The sequence below is a fragment of the Glycine max genome, chromosome 17 (assembly GCF_000004515.6).
Source record: "Glycine max cultivar Williams 82 chromosome 17, Glycine_max_v4.0, whole genome shotgun sequence".
Taxonomy (NCBI): domain Eukaryota; kingdom Viridiplantae; phylum Streptophyta; class Magnoliopsida; order Fabales; family Fabaceae; genus Glycine; species Glycine max.
In genome coordinates this window covers 6,489,249-6,509,337 of record NC_038253.2, presented here as the reverse complement: position 1 = coordinate 6,509,337, position 20,089 = coordinate 6,489,249, and the positions used below count along the sequence as shown (strand labels likewise).

The 20,089-nt window shown below is 31.5% G+C and overlaps 2 protein-coding genes across 4 annotated transcripts; one reads left to right on the top strand and one right to left on the bottom strand.

Annotated features, from left to right (window-relative positions):
* The first annotated feature begins 6,501 nt into the window (after window positions 1-6,501).
* LOC100306256 (uncharacterized) lies at window positions 6,502-9,309 on the top strand. 2 transcript variants are annotated; one of them, XM_014769280.2, is made up of 7 exons: window positions 6,502-6,662; window positions 6,766-6,823; window positions 6,913-7,032; window positions 7,738-7,839; window positions 7,934-8,066; window positions 8,770-8,907; window positions 8,998-9,309. In XM_014769280.2, the coding sequence occupies exons 1-7, from the start codon at window positions 6,541-6,543 to the stop codon at window positions 9,057-9,059; spliced, it is 735 nt and encodes a 244-aa protein (XP_014624766.1). In that variant the 5' UTR covers window positions 6,502-6,540; the 3' UTR covers window positions 9,060-9,309. The 2 variants fall into 2 exon arrangements, with proteins under 2 accessions (XP_014624766.1, NP_001236122.1); NM_001249193.2 differs by having other exon boundaries at window positions 6,515-6,662; window positions 7,747-7,839; window positions 8,998-9,088.
* A 943-nt stretch (window positions 9,310-10,252) lies between these two features.
* On the bottom strand, window positions 10,253-19,838 carry LOC100812830 (phenylalanine--tRNA ligase beta subunit, cytoplasmic). Of its 2 annotated transcripts, XM_003549544.4 has the most exons (20): window positions 19,569-19,838; window positions 19,407-19,462; window positions 19,184-19,284; window positions 18,698-18,827; window positions 18,486-18,601; window positions 17,971-18,037; window positions 17,509-17,550; window positions 17,318-17,359; window positions 17,045-17,121; window positions 15,268-15,394; window positions 15,005-15,172; window positions 14,394-14,522; window positions 14,151-14,282; window positions 13,876-14,010; window positions 13,080-13,154; window positions 11,774-11,881; window positions 11,409-11,504; window positions 11,212-11,295; window positions 10,763-10,847; window positions 10,253-10,602 (listed from the first exon to the last, which is right to left on the bottom strand). In XM_003549544.4, exons 1-19 carry the CDS (start codon window positions 19,747-19,749, stop codon window positions 10,779-10,781), a joined length of 1,935 nt encoding a protein of 644 aa, XP_003549592.2. In that variant the 5' UTR covers window positions 19,750-19,838; the 3' UTR covers window positions 10,253-10,602; window positions 10,763-10,778. The 2 variants fall into 2 exon arrangements, 1 of the variants encoding a protein (XP_003549592.2); XR_001385835.3 differs by lacking the exon at window positions 10,253-10,602 and having other exon boundaries at window positions 10,790-10,847; window positions 11,432-11,504; window positions 19,569-19,691.
* Window positions 19,839-20,089: the final 251 nt, after the last annotated feature.

Here is a 20,089-nt window from a genome sequence, read left to right as displayed (position 1 = left end):
TATCTTATTTCCTGCCTTTCTTTATTTTTTATTTTAAATTTTTTATCCTTCTTATCCATTACTTTCTTTAAATTTTACATCTACAATTCCGTGTCTCTTTTACTATTTTCTTACTTAAAAATTGGGATATACACCAACTCACTCAAGTATAAACAACAAAGTCTTGTAGATTAGACATTCGGACTTTTGAGTAACTTTACTAGTGACAATTTGGTGTATTTATCAATGAATTAACAAGTTTTTGGCACCATTGTCGATGACTTTATCTTTTGTACTTGTTTGCATATTCAAATTGTAAAGCAATCAATTTTTATCTTTTAACTTTTTATTTTTTATTTAAATTTTCAAGAGAAAAATATATTTTTCAATTTTTTTTATTTTTTTTACAAAAAAAAATATTGTGAGTCCATGCTTGCATAGTGGAACCTTAGAAGAACTTGACTTATGGAATATATTTTTAGTGGTATGCTTAGGAATCAAAGGCTTCTTAGTAACCAATTAAAGAGGTTGTTTGAATATGTTGAAATCATTCAATTAGGGGTCAGCCACCCACAATCGGTAAATTGAGATTTTTGTCAAGGAGAGCATTTCAATGATAGTTGTCATCTCTACTCCATGAAAAATTCTCGATGGGAGAAAGAGTTACACCATTATAATCAATATGAAGAAGAAAGACTTAAAAATCTTGAGGATGTGTTGATGCAATTCATGGAAACATCTCAAGCTAACTTCAAAGCCAATCAACACGCAATTCACAAAATCTGGAGATTCAAGTTGGTAAGCTAGCAAAATAAGTGGTTGAATTACCCTTTTTAGTCACATGGGAAAAAACTTTGTAGAGGTTAAATCTCATGAGGAAAGTCTTGTAGAAGAGTATGCTTCAAAAGAAAAAGAAGAAAAAGGTGAGGAGAGAACACAACAATAATGAGAGAAGTGCTCACAAGTAAAAATTCAACAAGAAAATATTTTCTAAGTCAATATCCCTCCTCGTCAACTTATTGACAAGGAAGAAAGGTATGGAGAATGTGATAAATCTTTAAGTATCATTCTCTTTTTGATCACCAACACTTCTGTTGCAATGACATGGAAGACATTTCCGGGATACATGAGTTTCATGGAGTCTTTGGCTAAGGACGAAAGTGCAAGGAAAATGTGTTCTATGCGACCTTCATGTCACCTTGAAGGTATCTGACCCGTCAAGCTAATGACGTTAGAGAAGCGCTTATTAGGAGACAATCCAAGATTCACTTATTCACAGAAATGTCATCCATGTGGCATATTCTGGATAAACCATGTAAGCATTGATCAATTAACTTTATGACTCCTTTTAGGTTCACTGTTACGTTGGGTTGGAATAATTACTCGATCGCCCCCACATACTTGAAATAATGTACGGGCTTTCTTGGTTTTATTTATTTATTAGAGATGATGAGTGCTTCTTAATTAGGGGCGAACCCAGAAAGAAGTTAATTGAGAGATTAAATATAATTTAGATATTTTTTAATAAAAAATTACATCAATTATTAGTTTTATAAAATAATCAAGTAAGTTTTTAAAAATGTCTAGTATAACTTAATATTTAATTTCATAAATTCAAAACTAATAATCACAAGAATAATAAATATGAGATAAGAAAAATAAAAATAATATATAAATAATAGTTATAAAAAAGGAGAATATATAATCATTAGTATGTCTCAAAATTAAAGTTTTTAAATTCTTATGTAGTATAAATTTTATCTCGTTGACAAAAATTAATTATAAATAACATAAAATTTCTCAAATCAACTGTAACCAAATCAATTTAAAAAAGGATAATAATATCATTTGGTTACATATGTTGATATTTATAACCTTTAAAATAATAACAATGCATATATAATAAAAAAATATTAACAAAGGAAATAGATAACATCAAATATTTTGTTTTTTAAAAAAACACATGTAATTATTTCAATGAGAATACTATAAAAGAACATTAATATTTTAAAAAAAATAGTATATATGTCTAAAAAGAAGAAAAAATATCATTATTTTTGTAATGAATACAACAAAAAGGGAATAAAGTATTATGCCAAGATATACAATAAATAAATAATAAATACTATTATTTCTATAATCGAAGTCATTATATAAAAACAATTAATTTAATAAAAAATATTATATACATATATATATATATATTAAAATAGAATTAAAAAAATCAACATACTCCCATCCCAATTGTTATTAGTTAAAGAAAATAAAATTTCAGACATGATTAAAATCCCTTACAATGACACTAATTCTTTGTTCTCTTTAATTTTTCATTTTTTTTCTTCACTTTTTCATCTTTCTATTTCTGACTACAGAAAATAATTATATTTGAAAATTGAATATCTAAATATTTCTTTAATATTTATTATTTTTGAATTTTTTTTATCACATTATATTACATCTTTTTCTTCTTATGTCTTCGATGTCTATTGATATAATGGTTTTCATTTTCCTTTAAACGTACACCTTGGCAGGAAAGAGAGAAGAAGAATTATTCATAGAAATAAAAGAAAAAGAAATATAAGTATATATTGTAATAAAAAAAAGGAGATATAAAGATAAATGATGAATTTTAGTGCCTTATAAAATAAATGATGAATCTTAGTGGATATTTAAATTATTGGGTGCTCAGATATAATTATTGAACAGAGAAATAGAAGAAAAGACGGGAACATGCTGATCATCGAAGATTTCATCTTAATAATTATAAATTTTAGTAATATTTTGGAAACCTATTAAAAACTTAAAGTATAATTTTTTTCTCTTTTCAGTTTTTATTTTATTTTAAAAATTATTTTGTAAAACAATTTTTAGTGTTAAACAATTAATTTCTAATTTAAAAATGTATTATATTTTTTCTAAAATAAAATTTAAAATAAGAGTTTTAAAAGCTGAAATTTAGAAATAGGTAAGAGATACTTTTTTTTTTCTTTATTTACAATGAGTTCTGTCCTAACTCTTGATCAAGCAAGACTCTGTGCAGTGCCTCTTCTACTTTTAAATTTCAATATATTTGCTTCTTACATCTCTACGATACTGCCATTAACTGAAAATTCAATTTCCCGTGTCTTCATCTTGTTTCCGAAAAAGAAACACATAGAAAAGGAAAACAATGTCAGTGTTGGGTTTTTAATTCTAGTGAGAAATCAAACAAAATTTCCACTATTTCAATTTTTAAATCAATTAATCGTAAACAATAATCTTGAAGTAAATAAGAGAAGATAGATAGATAAATAATATAAAATCGATGGCAAGATTGATGAGATACCAAGAATGAATGAGTTTTATTATTAAAATAGAAAAAGAGATTGGCAAATTGATCTCCTAGAGCACAAACTCCCCAATACAAATTCAGAAGAAATTGACCAAAGAGTGTCCCCTCCTTAACAGTTTGTCCTATATTTATAATTCTCTCTCAACCAACTCCCTAAAAGATAAAATCCTAAAGATAATATATGATAACATAATCCTAAACTAATAATAAATCCTAAAAATATATGTTGCGACAGAATTCAAATAACATAATCCTAAACTAAAGATAGATCCTAACGATAGGATATCAGATGACAGAATCCTAAATTATATGTGTTGATATATGAGTTGGGCTCTATCAAGGATCTATTTTTTACAAAATATTCTATTGATAAACTAAATATCTGATAAAAATAAAATAAGATAAGGAAATAGTCTCCTATAAACACTCTAAATCCCTTCGTCCTTCCTTCAGTATAACATGCCATTCTCAATTTCGAGTCTTCAAATTTTAAGAGGCAATATCACACAAACATGGCTATTGTAAGATTGATGAAGACAAGCAACAAGAAACGACACACTTATAATAATGGATCTTCTACGTCTCCTATAAAATCACTTCCAAAAGATTTGTTGGTAGAGGTGGTTGCAAGGGTAGCCTCTGATTCCATCGTTGATCTTCGCAATATGAAACAATGTTGCAAGGATTTTCTTGATGCTTCGGAAGATAATTACGTGTGGCAGCAAGTTTCTTTAGACAAGTTCCCATTAATGCGATGGCTTCCTAATGACAAAGCATCGTGCTTCTTAAAATGTTGTAGGGAGAGTGGAAATATTGAAAGTTTGTATAGAGAAGGATTGCTGAAATTCTTTAATTACCCAAACGGAAACATTAATGGTCTCGGAGACTTGAAAACGGCTGCTCTAAAGGGTCACATCGAAGCAAAATATGTATACGGTATGATCTTATTGTGTTCCCATGATGATGAATCGAGAAAACAAGGACTCGAGCATATGCGATTTTTAAGGAAGTTCAAGTGTATTATAAAATGCAGGAACAAGGTAAAACAATTGGTAGATGATTTATGGAAAGGTAATGGAATGCTAGTGCGCAATCAAACTCCTTTATGTCGTTCCAAGAAAACATGCAAGGGGTGGAGGGTTAAGAAAGGTGTTTGGTCATTTTTAGATGATGAAGATGATGATATTAATTTATGTGAATATTGTAGATGGGATTATGAGATAGATTTTTTTTATCAATTATTCGATGTTTATTAGTTATATTCTCTTCAAATCATTGTATTGATTACAATGCAAGTTTATTACAGTAAAATTGTGATGATATTAGATATTTTATTCGAGGAACGTTATATGTTTAAGTATTTACGATAACTGTACTTTTTAGCAATATTTTGAGAGGGTAGATATCGACAATGACAACTTAGTTATCGCAGTTTGTTAATTTTTTAATTTTTTTTAAAAGATTTTCATACATATATATATATATATATATATGTATATATATATATATGTATATATATTTAAATGCAGTCACTCTAAGCCTGTTGTTCTATTCTGTTATGTTTTTCAAAACGTTTCACATTTGGAGTGAGGTTTAAGAATCCATCTCCCCGGGACATGAAAATTATCCTGAGCCCATAAGATAAGACTGGTAAATAAGGTAAGATAGAATTTATCATAAAGATTAATTGGTAAAATAAGATTAATCGGATCTATTTTAGTCATCGGAAACGAAATATTAGTGGCCTTTGGAACTTGAGATGGCTACTCAAAAGGGTCCAATAGAAGCAAAATATGTGTATGGTATGATCTTATTGTGCTCCCTAGATGATGATTTGAGAAAACATGGTTCGAGCATATGTGATTTTTAAGAGAGTCCCAAGTGTATGCAAGAATAAGGTGGATCAATTAGTAAAATGTTTAATGGAATGCTGGTGCGCAATGAGATCCCTTTATGTTGTTGCAAGAGCACATGCAAGAGGTGAAGTGTTAAGAAAGGTCACATTTCTAGACGATGAAGATGATGATACTGATTTATGTGAATATCGTAGATGGGATCATGAGTTAGATTATTTTTACCGGTTATCATTGTTAATTTCAATGCAAGTTAATTACGAATTTTGACATTCCATATCTGTCTATTAATTTAATAATTTTTTAATTACGGGCTATTACAGGTCATTTTGGTTACTGTGCTAACAAACTCCATTTATAATAAATATGTTTTTATTTATATAAATTAATGTTGTTTATTTTTTATTCCAGTAAATTTATTTTTATAATTTTACTTCTTATAAGTTTGGACTATTTTAATTTTAATTTCAGTAAGATATTTTGTTATTTTTAGTTCCGTTAATTTTTTAATTTTTCTAAGTTTGGTTTTTACAAACACAAACTTATGAAAATTATAAATGTAAAAAATTAAAATTTTAAAGAAATTAAAATTTGAAAAACACAATTTTAAAAGGATTAAAACTGAAAAAAACTTAAATAATTAAAATTGAAAAACATAAACCTATAGAAACTAAAATTAGAGCTAGACAGATTGGACTCACGGGCCACTCCCAAATCCTACATGATATATGGACCATTATAGTTTGAGCCCATTCAAATTATGAATTTTTTAGCCCGATTCGTTTAACCTGAGGATTAAACGGATTTTAGTTACGGTTTTGTGAATCTCTACATGCTTTTTATATTTTAATATAAAAATATAATATTAATAAATAAGAAATATAAACAAAGTAAACAAAATTATTTTTTATATAGTTCAATGATTGATGAATAATGATATAATAGATTAATTAAATATGACGTAGAAAAATATTTTTTAGGTAATTTAAGATGTAAATTATTTTTTATCATTTTGGGTAAAAAAATTTTATTAGAAAATTTATAATTAGTTTTTAAAACGAGTCAAATTTATATTTTCAAATTTAATTTTCTATTTACTTTTTTTGTAATTTTTTTTATCAAATGCGAGGGGGGTGCGGAATAAAAAAAATGAATGCGTTAAGAATAAAAACTTCGCGGGATAAGTTTCATGAGTTGCGGGTTTTCTGGGTATGGATTTCGGGGGACAAATTTACCTAAATGCCCAATTCTAACTGAAATTAGAAAAAATAGAGACGAAAAATAAAAATAAAAATCGTAAATTTACCGGAACTAAAATCATATTTAAGCGTAAAAGAAAAAGACACGAGTCCTAACACGCAAAAGTCTTTGGCGGGAATGGAAGAGGGTGACAGTGAGGCCATTTTTGGTGCTCTTAATCTGAACCCGCAACTCTTCTGTAACGAAGTTCTCAACATTGTCGACGATGTGCTCGACGAAGCTTTCAATTTCTTCTACCAGTAACACTCCATTCCCTTTCTTCTTCTTCTTTTCTTTTTTCAATTTTTCTAAACATGGTTTTGGAAATTATACGACTCTGTGCTCGCGCGTGCCTTTTTTCAGGGACGCATCCACGAAGCTCAACATCGAAGGCACCCAAAGGTCCCAGGATCTGAAAAAGGTTAGTCTTTTTTAATTTTAATTTTTTTTTTGCACTGGACACAATAATTAGGGTAATTATTAATTAATTATAATGGTGTGTTGTGAAAGGGTGTTGATTGCGTTCGGCTGAATGTTCAATCTGTTTTGGACAAACAACTTGCTGCTTGGGAGAGTTACATCCTCCGTCACTGTTTTGCTCTTCCCCAAGGTTTTCGTATGCCAAACACCGTATGTTATGTTATACTCTAATTGCTTCTTAACTCATCTCGTTTTTGTGTTGTGTTGTCTTCATAACCTATCTGCTTTACCTAACTTATCACTGTTACTGTGTCTTAAGCATTGTTGGTGTGATATTTTTATTTTTTTGATCAGGCAAATGTTAGCAATTATTATGTTATGCTAGTGGTGGAATTCAAAGCCATGACCAGTATCGCCTCAACCCCTATGTTAGTTGTTGATGTTGACCTTTATAGCATTTGTGTTCGAGATATTGCAATAGACGATGATGAAATTCCTGTCAGATTTATACGGTGCCAGGACACAGGACCTCTGTGACTTTGTTATTATAGTATTAATAACTTAATATGATCAAGGATCCTATATGCCTTCTTTGAGATTGATGTATGAAATTAATATTATATGCACCATAGAGGAGTAGGATGCTGAGAAGATGACATAACTACTTATGCGGCATTGACTATGGTGGATGTCTCTTTTGAAGTGCATACCAAAAAACCAGACTTCTAAATCCTAAATGCATGATACATAGGAAAGATATCATAATGCTCAAGAAACTTGTTCTGTATTATTTCATGCTGTTTTGACGCATAATTTTTTTCTCTCTCTTGCCAAGTATATATGCAATTTAATATGACAAGTATATGTTTTAGTTGAGAAATATTGTTTCCTTAGTTGATTATTTGACCTTGGAAGAACTTCCAGGATGAATCAAATGAGAATGCCCTAGATCCAGGTGCTCCTTTTGATCCAGATATAGATGCCCAGTTAGATTCATTGAGAGAAAAACTAATTGAGGTAATAACAATGCTGATTGCTAAATTCTCTCTTGCAGAATTGATACTATTGTTGCTTCTCATTTAATTTATCTTGATACTGATTATGTTGTCAGGTGGGGAAGGAGTCTGAAATGCTTAATCAAGAAATGCAAGCATTAGAAAGAAAGTCTGCTGTCAATGTGGCTGGACATATCAATGAAGCTGTACAATTATATGAGCAAAATTCTATGCATGAGGTGTTTCAGGGTAATTAAAGAGCTCCTCACCATCTTCTTGCTCATATTTTGACCTTCAATATATACAATCCTGTTTCACTGAACATATTTTGATAGCAAACGTATGCTTTCAATTATAATTAAGCACGGGATACTCCAATTTCAAACTGTATCTGTGTGTTTCAATTTCAACACCTGTGTGTTGCTTTTTATGTTCAGTTTGATGAGGCAAAAGAACATTGAATACTTAGAATAACAGTTTAGTTAGAATGTGATTTGATTATTTATAAATTCTTTTTTAGGAGTCTTCGAGGAAAGGTGGTTTCTTCTTTTGTTTTGTTCGGTTACATACGTCATTTTGTCAAATGATGTACGTCCATGACAACGTCTGTCTTTTTATTCTGAGTTTTATGCATCATTTCTTATCTTATGGAATTTTACATAACATGCTTAAGCAAAGTTACTTTATTTCCTAATAGCTTCTTGAAAACAGCATCAAGTATTTAGGGGGCACCACACTAGGTGCCATGGATTGGGATGTTAAGCTCATGATCTAAAGGGAGACCTTAACCAAATAACGCCAGCAACATTTTCCTGGTGTTCTGCAATTTTTTTTGTAAACATAGGCAGGGAAAATTTTGTATTTTCTGGTTGAAATTATTGCCAAAATATAGCTGACATTATATGAAGTGTCTAAGTTGACATATCTTTAAATACACTATTGATTCCTATAGAGATTGTGACGACCGCCTCAGAACTTGGAGCAAAGATGGCAAAGCTAAACTCTAGCATGATTGAAGAGACTGACCAAACAAAAACTAAAAGGATTTACAGCACAGAAATGGATCTATCTGCTATAAATCCTGCTAAAGGTAACCAAAATACTCCTCATTGTAGTGCAACTTGCATTAACATTTGCTGGTTGAACTCATTAGTTCTGAATTGATCGTTCCTCTTTGCAGGCCTGTCAAACATGAAGTTAGACGATGTTGAAGAATTTGTAAGTGTTATGAAGAGTATGTGAACTTGTCTTTTTCATCAATCTAGTTGGACTGGACTTTGCCTGTTTCAACCCTTGTTGTACACTCTAGTCTTTTCTTGTGCTGATTCGTTGGAATTTGCCCCTATAGCTGAAAAGATTGTGGGCAATTTCATGAATCTTAGAATTACCTACAAATTTAATTACGAAACTGAATGTGTGTGATTTATAGTGTATACTAAAAATATTCAGTGGTTACTAAATGAGTTTATGAAGCAGAACTTTCTGTTGCTCATTCTAAATGCATAGTGTTCCAGTTCCTCTAGCAGTGAGTTGCTGGGCTCTGAATAAAGCTGTGCGGTTAGTGAAGTATATTAGTCCAGCAACGGGCTAAAAAGCGTAAAATCATCAAGCATATAAGGATATCAAAGAATGATCACAAAAGTCATTTTGTAACAAGTGTCCAAACTATTTTAAAAAAAAAAACTTAAATATATTTTTGATATATGTGATATACTTTTTTTTTTTTCAATTTCCTACCTATTTATTTATTTTATTACTTAATATTTTTAAATTTTTACTTTCGATACATGTAATTAGTTTAGTTCTACTAAGTGATAGATATAATATTATGTTATTCTGTCACATTATCACTTAATTAATAATGTTATACTTTATTAGTTTGTTATGTTATCACATAATAGATTAACGTAGACGTAGATACAAGTAAAAGTTTAAAAATATCATATAGTAAAATAAAATAAAATAAGTTTAAGCAGGAAATTGAAAAATAAATATATTATAGGAATTTGTTTCTAGTGTTTCTTTCTAGTGATCTACATTAATAATATTCTTGATAAAAAAAACCTTTTAATGTAAAACACTAGAAAGCGGTATCATTTTTTTTTTTTTTTTGAAAAAAAGAATTTGGCTCGTTAGCATCCTTACCATTTGACTTAACAAATTAAACAATGTAGATTTACTTTCAACAAAACATTAATACAATTATTATACTAGTGGCACGCTTAGTTTAAAAACTTCTAATTACCGGGGCTATAAAAAAACATTTAATTACCCTATAAACCATAACATCTTTTAAGGACAACGTTTAAGTTTTGACATGTCAACAAAGATTGATCAAATATAAAACATCCAAGAGTAAAAAAAAAAAAAAAACAAGGATGACAAACTACCGCAGAAGTAGACACGGCTGGTGACTCACTTTTGTATTGACAAAATTTTCAAACGAATAAATATCCTTGCTGTCTTGGTTTTAAGGCCAAAATCAACTGTTTTAAAAAAATAACTATAATTTATGGTCGAGATTATCCCTACTAACCAATTCGTAGCTTATGATGTTCTAAACATTTAACAACGGAGAGAAACTTAGGAAAATGATACAGGTATATAATTAACTAAACACTCTAATTTAGGGCATATTAGTAACATTCCGGTCCCGAGCTAGTGTAGTTCTAAGTTCCACGAAGTGTTTTGATTCCTATATAGTCACTCAAGCAGTTGAACATCTTGATTCCCCAGTTTGATGAATAAATATATTCAAAAGGGCGAATGGGACAAATGGGGTTACCTACAGGGAAATGAAATCAATATCAGCCTAACCAAAATTACCTTAGGAAGGAGATAATGTCAGGGAAAGAAAGGTGAATGACACGAGAAACAGCATGGAAAAAATACAAACTGCACCATCACAGACTGACACTAAGAAAGTTTTTGATGGATACACTTACCAACTGATACAGATCTTTATAGGAAACTTTCGATGTTAAGTTCAACAAAGGAGCAGGGATCGGGAATGTCAAAGTTGTTTAATACCTGAAAGTATAACAAGCACAATTATTACATACGTGTATTATATGACTCCAAGAGTACTTCGTTTTGAAAGAATAAAATACAAGATATTTTATGGAAAATCACAGGAAGAAAACAGTGCCAGGTTCGTGTGGAACAGATAATTTATTGCTAGTAAGAAACAACCACTCGACAAAAATATGGAACACTAAATTTCCATTCTCCAAATCCCTATTTAGCAATCATTTTACGCATACAATAAATACCCCTATTACATATAGGTTTTGACTACAGCGAAAATATTAAAAGAACAGAGGAATTGCAAAATTATGTGCTAACAAATGGCCATATTAAAACAAGCAGACATAATTTCAGGGATCAAAAGTACCTCAGGATGAACAATGCCAAAAGTGCCAATATGCTTTCCTTTGTAAATGATTCTAGCTTGTCTACCAGCAAGAAACTCAGGCTCCTTCAATAGGCAAATGAGTTCATACACAAATTATCAGAAGCAGAGTGAGTCTTCCTTGCAAAAAAAGGACAATATAAAATACAGAAAACTTCGATGCAGTGTTATACACTTACATCTGACCGCTCAATATAATAACCTGATTTATCACCAGGTGAAACAAAGGGAACCCCATTCTTTTCCATTACTCTGTCGACCAAGCCATGAATTATCTGCATATCATTGGATAAACATTAAAACAAATCATCGAATTATTTTTACCATGCATAGAAATAATAAGTTCTAACTGTGAAGAGTAGTGATATTTATTTTCGATATCAATTTTTGTTGCGAATAAAGCCAGTTTAAATTCTAATCTCTTCTGGAGCTCTGATCAATCATAATGATAGGGATACATCAAATCAAATACAGAACATTTAACAACTTAAATTCAAGGAGCAAAGAACCAAATGAAGTGCCATGAACTCATTATTTAGTGTACCTCAAATCCAGCATTAGCACCACAGTACAGAGCAGCAAGTTGGCGAAGATTTTTTGCACCAACATCTCTTTGTTCATCCAAAACTGCTATATCACCAACTTCAAAAATCTGAAACAATTTTATAATAGAAATGTATTCTTACAAACTAGCAACAAAGTAGTAGGAAAAAAAAATAGAAATGTATTAAATCAGAGAAAGAGTTAACAATAATTTTGAAGTTTGAATCTTTCTTTAGAAGAGACTAGGCATTTAAATATTTTTGTAATTTTATGAATTGCATATGTTAATTAATTATCAACTCATTTGAGGAGAAAAAATAGACTACCTTAATTACCAATTGATCGCTGGACTAAGGCAACTTAGAGCCAATAAAAAAATTGTATTTGGCAGCAGACTTGCAAGGTAATATACTAATATCGTAATTTTTCTTCAACACAGAAAGTTGACACTCCCATGATTTATGCATGAGTAAATACACACCAACAATTTATACAAAATGTGCCAAATAGAAGCAAAATCAAAATAATTTCGGCAACAACATTGAATATCAAATGCGGGGTAAAATTTGTCAAGCAATACCAGTCAAATTCACATACTTTTTAACTCTCAAGTATTTTCATTTATAATATTCAAATTCATAGACTTGACATGTCCAATGGATCAAAAGTCCAAAAGGACTAAGCCTACACAGGAACTCCCACCATTGGGGTTCGGGAGGAACAGATAGAAGACTTTGAAGGTTGTAACTAGTCCAAGAGATATATTATCGGATGGGTGGACAACCTATTCATGGCAAACCACGTAATATAATGGGTTAATTTGTCCAATGGCATAGACACATCATGATTCATGTAATGTTGATAAATAACTGTTACAGAGCCACTATAACGCTATAACATGACGTTTTTTGACCCCTCTGCCATAGGCAATTTGGGAAGAGAGGCCTGCTAGAGTGGCACAATAGGCCACAATGAAATGTTTAGATGGCGGAATTTCTGTGATATTCCTCCACCTGCCATAGATAACCTTGGATTCACATTAACAAAGCATGCTCAATGTTATCTCTAATCATAGAATGATAACAATGTGAAAATTACATAATGATTTGGACAATAATTTTCAAAACAGATTCATAGAATGCAACATTAAAAGGATATAACTAAAATCAACAATAAAAAGATCAATCACCCAAAGGAAGAACTGAAAAGGATATAATTTACTATAACTAGGACTGAAATTCCATGTGGTTATTGAAAAGACTTGTGAGAAAAAGATCAATCACCCAAAGGAAGAACTGAAAAGGTACCTTTATGGGCTTTGGATGATCCTTGTTGTGAGCAACAGTTTTCAAAATGCCAGGCATAAGACTAGTCCGCACAGCCTGAGTACATGTTAAATTTTAAAATTAAATTATATGAATTCAAGTAAAAAAATAAAGGGGAGAATATCACTATATCATTTTTATCCTAGTTAAAATTTTTAAAGAGCAGACAGAAAAAAAAATAAAGGTGAAACTTCAGCAAGCTGGGAATGCACAACTTCAGATTGCAATTCAATACTGGGAACATAATCCCTTGTCCATGCAGCATAAAGACAAAAAAAGGAAAATAAAACCGTCTGATATAATGAGAAAAGATGATAAGTAAGCTTTGTCAAATTGATTTCTAGATGGAAGTCTGGATGCATCAGCACTGCTATCAGTTGCATGCTGTGACATGCTATTATTTTTTATTTCAATTTTTAAATAGAATTTAGCACGATTAGTGTATCTAAGTATAATTTCCTTTTCCAGTTTACTGAAAATACGCATGCATAAAAACAACAGTACCAAGATCATGACAATAAATGAACCACTTCATGAACCAAAATAAATAAACATTAATATAAATAAAAGCTATCAGAACTCAGAAGAATTACACAAATGAAATAGTAAAACTTGAAAGGATGACAAGGAAGAATAAAACCCGCTTACAAGAACTATGCAATAAAAAGAAAAGAAAAAGAAAGGCTCTTTAAGCCATGCAATTTTTTCATTGCAATTAAATAAAGTTTGTTATAAAGCTTAACATTGTCATCGATAAAGGAAGATAAAGTGTGTGAACCTCAAAGTCTGAAGACCTAGGGTTTCCAATAATAACTGCTTTAGATTTATCATCTTTGCGGTTAAGCATGGCAAAGTTTTCCTTTTTAGAGCAGAGTATAAATGTCAAGACCTCTGTGAAACCAATTAAAGCAACCTGAAAACAAGTTAGGAATAAAAGGATTCAGAATGATCAAAGATAACACAATGATAGACACATTTCAAGAAAAATTAAAGCATGAAATATTAACTAGCTTCAATCACAGGAGTAATGTGTTCTGTTATTTTGATTTATACCTCTTTTCTGATAAGATCACTGAGCTCATTCAGAGGAAGTAGAGTCAAGGAAGCAGCCAACCTCTTTGAGCCCTTATTATCTACTACTGCTTTATCCTTAATAGCATTGAATCCATAAGCAATTGCCACATCCTATAGATAAAAGAAAACAAGAATAAAAAAGGCATGCCTTGTCAGTGAAACATACACACAACGGCACAATAGATCCAATTCAAGAATGACAAAGCCTGTCACTATCAATACCTCCATAACATCACATGGGTGAAGAACATCACTTCTAGAAGGAGGTACAGATACCACAATGTTACACTGCTTATTATGAGATGCAGACTGCTTGGCATGCAATTGCATCCGATTTAAGTACTTAGTGACCTGAAGGAAGGTGGGAAGATTATCAAACGATAATTACAAGTTAAAATATTTGTTTCACTTGCTGTTAAAAACCTGAGAGCATTGAATCTTGTGTTAGAGACAAGCAACTGCAATATAAAGACAACTAACTAGATACAAATTAAGGAAATTTCACATGAACAAACGAATTAATCAACCACAGAAGTAAAATGGCTGCATAAAAGAAAGCAGTCACCTGGTAAAAGTATATAAAAAAAACTTGGTTGTTTAAATGCATACAGAAATTAAATCCTTAAGATAAATTAATATGGGTAAATTTACAATCACAATTAACATCTGGAAAGAACAGGGGCAGAAAGCTGTAAAAATTGCATTTTTTATTTTAACATGAATGTCTCAGATGTCAGATATTAAATATGTTAATAGTAAGCTTAAATGAGTTATCAATAGTCAATTTGCAAGTGCAGGAACACGCCACTCATATGAAGCAGCAAAATAATTACCTCTTCTGCCTCCAATGATACCCCAATCAATCCATTAATGTAAGATAGAGAAACTTCCATATTGTAGACAGATAAATCAGGGTATATGTTTGACTTGCCATCAGAAGAAATCACTTCAACTGGTTCAATGACAAATTTGTTTTCACAATATTCAGAGAAGGCTGTCACCTAAAGAAAAGACAAAATAGTCTGTCATCATCTAAACAATTGTACCACTTACAAAATGCAAATAGAAAAACATACAGCAAAACTCACTACTCTACCATTGTATTTAAAACAATCTTCGCCTTTGTCAGATCAGTTGCAGTACATTCAATAAATACATTCTTTGTCTCCAGAGTGATGGCTGAATGTGCACCATTAATAATTGGGGGTAAGGATAACACAGTTCTGTCAAAACATTATAGAATATTAATAGTTGAATTTAACAACAGCATGTAAGAAGAATATTAGAGCAAATTAAAGATCAAGAAACAGTTGTTTTCTGTTCATAAAACACACAAATAATAGACATTATACAAGGAGCAATAATTAAAAGCATTTCAGCAAGTTAACCTGATCAAAATGCATCTCGTTGAAGAAAACATGAAAGTTCTTTTCAGTTTATGCATCCATACAATGGCTAGAGTGTGCATGGGTGTGTCTGTTGTCATGAGTTAATATGAAAGTTTTGTTTAATAACTTCCAACACCTTCACATTGAATATAATATGAGTATATTTGATGCTCAAAATCTGCCAGTTAATTTTTATAAATTAGAATTTCAACCTATAAGATGCCTAAATATAACATTGAGACAGCTAACAGATCCATCACATAAAAAGTGTAATTTTTTTTATCATCATGCCAGAATTTTTATCCTTATTCTTTACATTCTCTAAGGTAGTGTTTGGTTTAAAGGGGTGAATTTGTGCTAAAAGTGAATTCAGCTGAATTGGGGGTGAAAGGGGTGAGGTGAGGATGTTTGGTGAGTGTGAAAGGGAGATGAAAGTTTCAGAAAAAAAAAATTGGTAGGACCCATGCCTTTAAACTTTCACCCCAAATTGAGATGAAATGGGATGAAAGAGACTACTCACGGGGGGCACAGGAGAACAACATTTCACTTGCCAAAATTGACCCTCTGTACACCCTCGTGGCTGTCAGGTTGCCTGCATCAATGATTATGATGTTAGAATGATCCATTATGTATCCATTGCATTGTTCAAATTTGGTCAAGTTGGTCTCATCAATTATACTTATAGAATAGTCGATTAGGTGGTCACTGATTCTCACACTTTGCTTTCTGGTGGCCTCAGATCAAGTTGCAAAATTGATTATGCAATTTACATTATCGACTTACAGCGTTCAATTAGTTAAAAAGGAAAAAAATTCTGTCGCACCTTAATGGGGTAAAATGGATATTTGCTCCATCTCTATTTCTTTTGCTCCATCTCTATTTTATTTACTTTTTCCTTTTATTTGCCGCATCTCTTTCATGCCAATCAAAGAACTTTATTTTATATTCTCTTTCATCCCTTTTCATCTCTCTCTAACAAACACACCTTAACTGAATTTTTTCTCTGCATATTTATAACTTCTAGCTGGAATTTAGCCTCAACTTTGAGGGTGAGCGTTGGCAGTTGGCAGTACAACTACTGCTTTGTGACCCTTGGAAACAGCTAGTTGGTTGGGAGTAACTCTACATACATCTACCCTCCCCAAATCTCCAACTTGGGAGCCTCATAGGGTTGCCATCTCCATCCGCATGTGATATTAACCAGAAATATAATACATATATATAATCTTATTTATTTTAATTATAATTGTTAAATTTAAATTTTTAAGACTACACAAATTATTCTGTACAAAATACATATGACCTAGAGAGTTGTACAAGACAACAGTATAATGCAAATGAGAGATAAAAGAATTCAAATCCTCATAACCAGAATAAATGAAAATAGCATCTTGGACAATATTATCCTATAGCATAACGCAAATGAGAGCTAACATTTCAAATCTTTGAAAATTTAAATATCAGGGTTCTATGAAAATATAATACCTCTTACTGTCATATATAACAGGGAAAACAGGAGAATCCTCAATTATATGCAAGAATTTCTTGAGTTTCAAATCTGACTGTCAAACAAATCAACAAGTATTCAGACATGTCTCAAAGAAAGCACATCCAAACAGAAAAAGTTAATCACGGATGAAACGGAAATATAATTGGGTTTCATGGCCTATAATAAATTGTAAGCCTACCTCCGCTACGTTTATAAATTATAATAACTTTTGATGTATACAGAAAGGAAAATATCACACAAAAACTCACTTTGTAGAACTCCATTAGCTCATCAGCCCTGAAGTTTCTTTCCTATCATGCCAAAAAAGTATAAAAAATACCAAAGATGAGCTTGGCAATTCACATTAAAAATTCAATCATGTGCTTTTGTACTAAAGGAGGTAGCACCTGATTTCAAACATTTGGTTACCAAGAAATTGAATATCATCAAAAAATCTTACCTGCTTTAATGGTGTAAAAGTTATACTTGAAGGTGGCAAAGCCTGGAAAATTACATAAGACTGAAGTCATTGATACTGAAGATGTAGCCATGCAGGGAATTAAGATAATTAAATTACACAATAAAATGGTCATTAACTATTAGGATCTTTCTTGTTAATTGGTTTTAGAAAAATTCAGGTGCACCATTTGGGTCATAAACAGCAGTAAATCACGTCAAGCAGCACTGTGCTTCCTTTGATACCAATAACTTCAAAGTCAAAGCACAGTGATGCATGTCCGACACAATCAACCGAAGTGCCCAGGCAACAACTTACTTTTCTAAGGAGCACTAGGCTGTAGGCTTCCCGCTTTCTTAAACATATTACCCAAATGTCTATCTAAATTCTAAAGTTGTAAGTTATCTATCCACAATTTAAATCATTTTGATTTTCATGCTTTGCAAGTCGATAAAAGAAATTAACCTCATAGGTGAAAGGGCCCTCCAATTTATCCAGATCATGAGTTCCAATGGCAACAAGAGTTCTTCGGCTGAAACATAGAAAAGAATGAAAACAAATTAACTGAAAATATATTCAGAAAATTTAATAATTTTGTGACATGAGATGACCAAAAGCAACATAAAGATAAACTGATGGAGAAAAAGGAAACATAAATTAGAAAAAGAACAGCATAATGTGGAAATAAAAGTAAACCAAAACCTACCAGCACAAGGGATTTTTCAATTTTTCTATGTAAGATGGCAAGGCACAAGATTCAAAGAATAATATACAATATATTAATCAAACTCATCTTAGAACACAGAGGATTTTTTTTATATCCTAAAAACTATACAACTATTTTATCAAAAACTCAGTAACAAGAAACACATTTGGACTGCATTCAAATTTGAAAGGCTATTTCTGGTTAGAAATTTAGAATTCAGAAACAAGTAGTATGCAGCTCAAAATGAATAAAGCAGCAAGTCAAATCACATTACCGACATATGTTTTGGTGAAGCTTGTCTTGCAGATCGATAAAGCTGCTGTATCTTACTTTATCAAAGGTTATACCTCTTAATACAGCACATACAACATATGGACGAATCAGAGAAGTCTACAATGATTCAAGATAAAAGAATCACGTCATTTTCCACTTAGCAAAGACCCACACCCATACTAAAAGTAAAAGGCACAAGCATGACATAAGTACCTCTGGCTTCACGTGCATTTTCTGTATTGCATCTTTACTGATGTTGGACAATCTGTAAGTGGGAATCTCCTGGAACTCACAGAAAACTCGGAGGGCTTGAGCAAGCCCTTCAAGGCACAGGAGGTCATATCTATGCAAAATAGATTATTTAAAAAAAAGTTAGAACCATTTTTTGCATTAAGGATAATGATGTCAGAAAAAATTATGAATGGAGACAAGGTCTAATACTGTGCTTTGAATGGTTATAAGTTACCACAGCATGTTTTATAATTCAGCGAATTTGCAATTTGCAATGAGAGAATGGTGTGCCACATCGTTCATTATGACTTTTGAAACTTTGTTTTTTACACAAACTGAGAACAAATGGTTGAACATTATTAAAAATATTTAATCATTTATATATCTAGCAGCAAGACAGATTAAACGTACAAGCACATTTTGTTCATTTCTATATGCAGCAAAAAAATATGAAGAATATCAAGGTACCTGTTGGCGGGAACTTCGATTTTGTAGATAACTTCTTCGTCCTCGTCAGCTTCTTCTTCATCCAAATGCTTCTCTTTTCTCACAATTGCCTTCTCCGTCGTCTGATACAATCACGCTGAATTGATCAGATGGTGCTGATAATAATAATAATTACTTTTTTTTAATACAAATTACTAATTTAAAGACAGTGGTTGAGGCTCCGTAGAGACGGTGAAGTGCTTACAACGTCGTCGAGCTCGATCCCGAAACTGAAGCACAAGTCTTCGAATTCCTCTTGCGCTGAAGAAGAACAAATAAAGCAACAACAAAATGACCGATTCAGTGAGATCCTTGTGAAAATTGATGGATAGCATAACAGATAGGTCATTGAGGAATGGAAGCTCACTGTAAGTCTTTCCTAGAGCAGCATACAGGCGATCACGCCCCACACTGACGGTAGGCATGGCGCCGTTTTGGTCTTGGAGTGAGTGAGTACAAGTGAAACCACGACGGAGAAAGAGATGTTCAGAATCCGATACTATTTGTCTTAGGTATTTATATGGGCCGTAGCATCTTAACGGGTCCATTAGACAAGGCCAAATATTTTAGGCCCAATGAGAGCCTGGGTAACATATGACTGAGTTTGGGCTATTTCTTTGTGCACTCACAATTTTCCTTACACACCCAACAAATTTTCGTTTTTCCCAAAATTACGCTGGCAAACTTACGGATTCGTAATCCACCAGCTTACAGATTGGGAATCCATATGTACATACAGATTACAGGATTACAGATTTTTTAAAAAAATTTGGTGCACTAATTTCTAATATATATTTAAGACACACGTAAATTTACATAATAAATTTTGTGATAATTAATTTTGGTGCATTAATTTTTAATGTATATTTAATGCACATGTAAATTTAT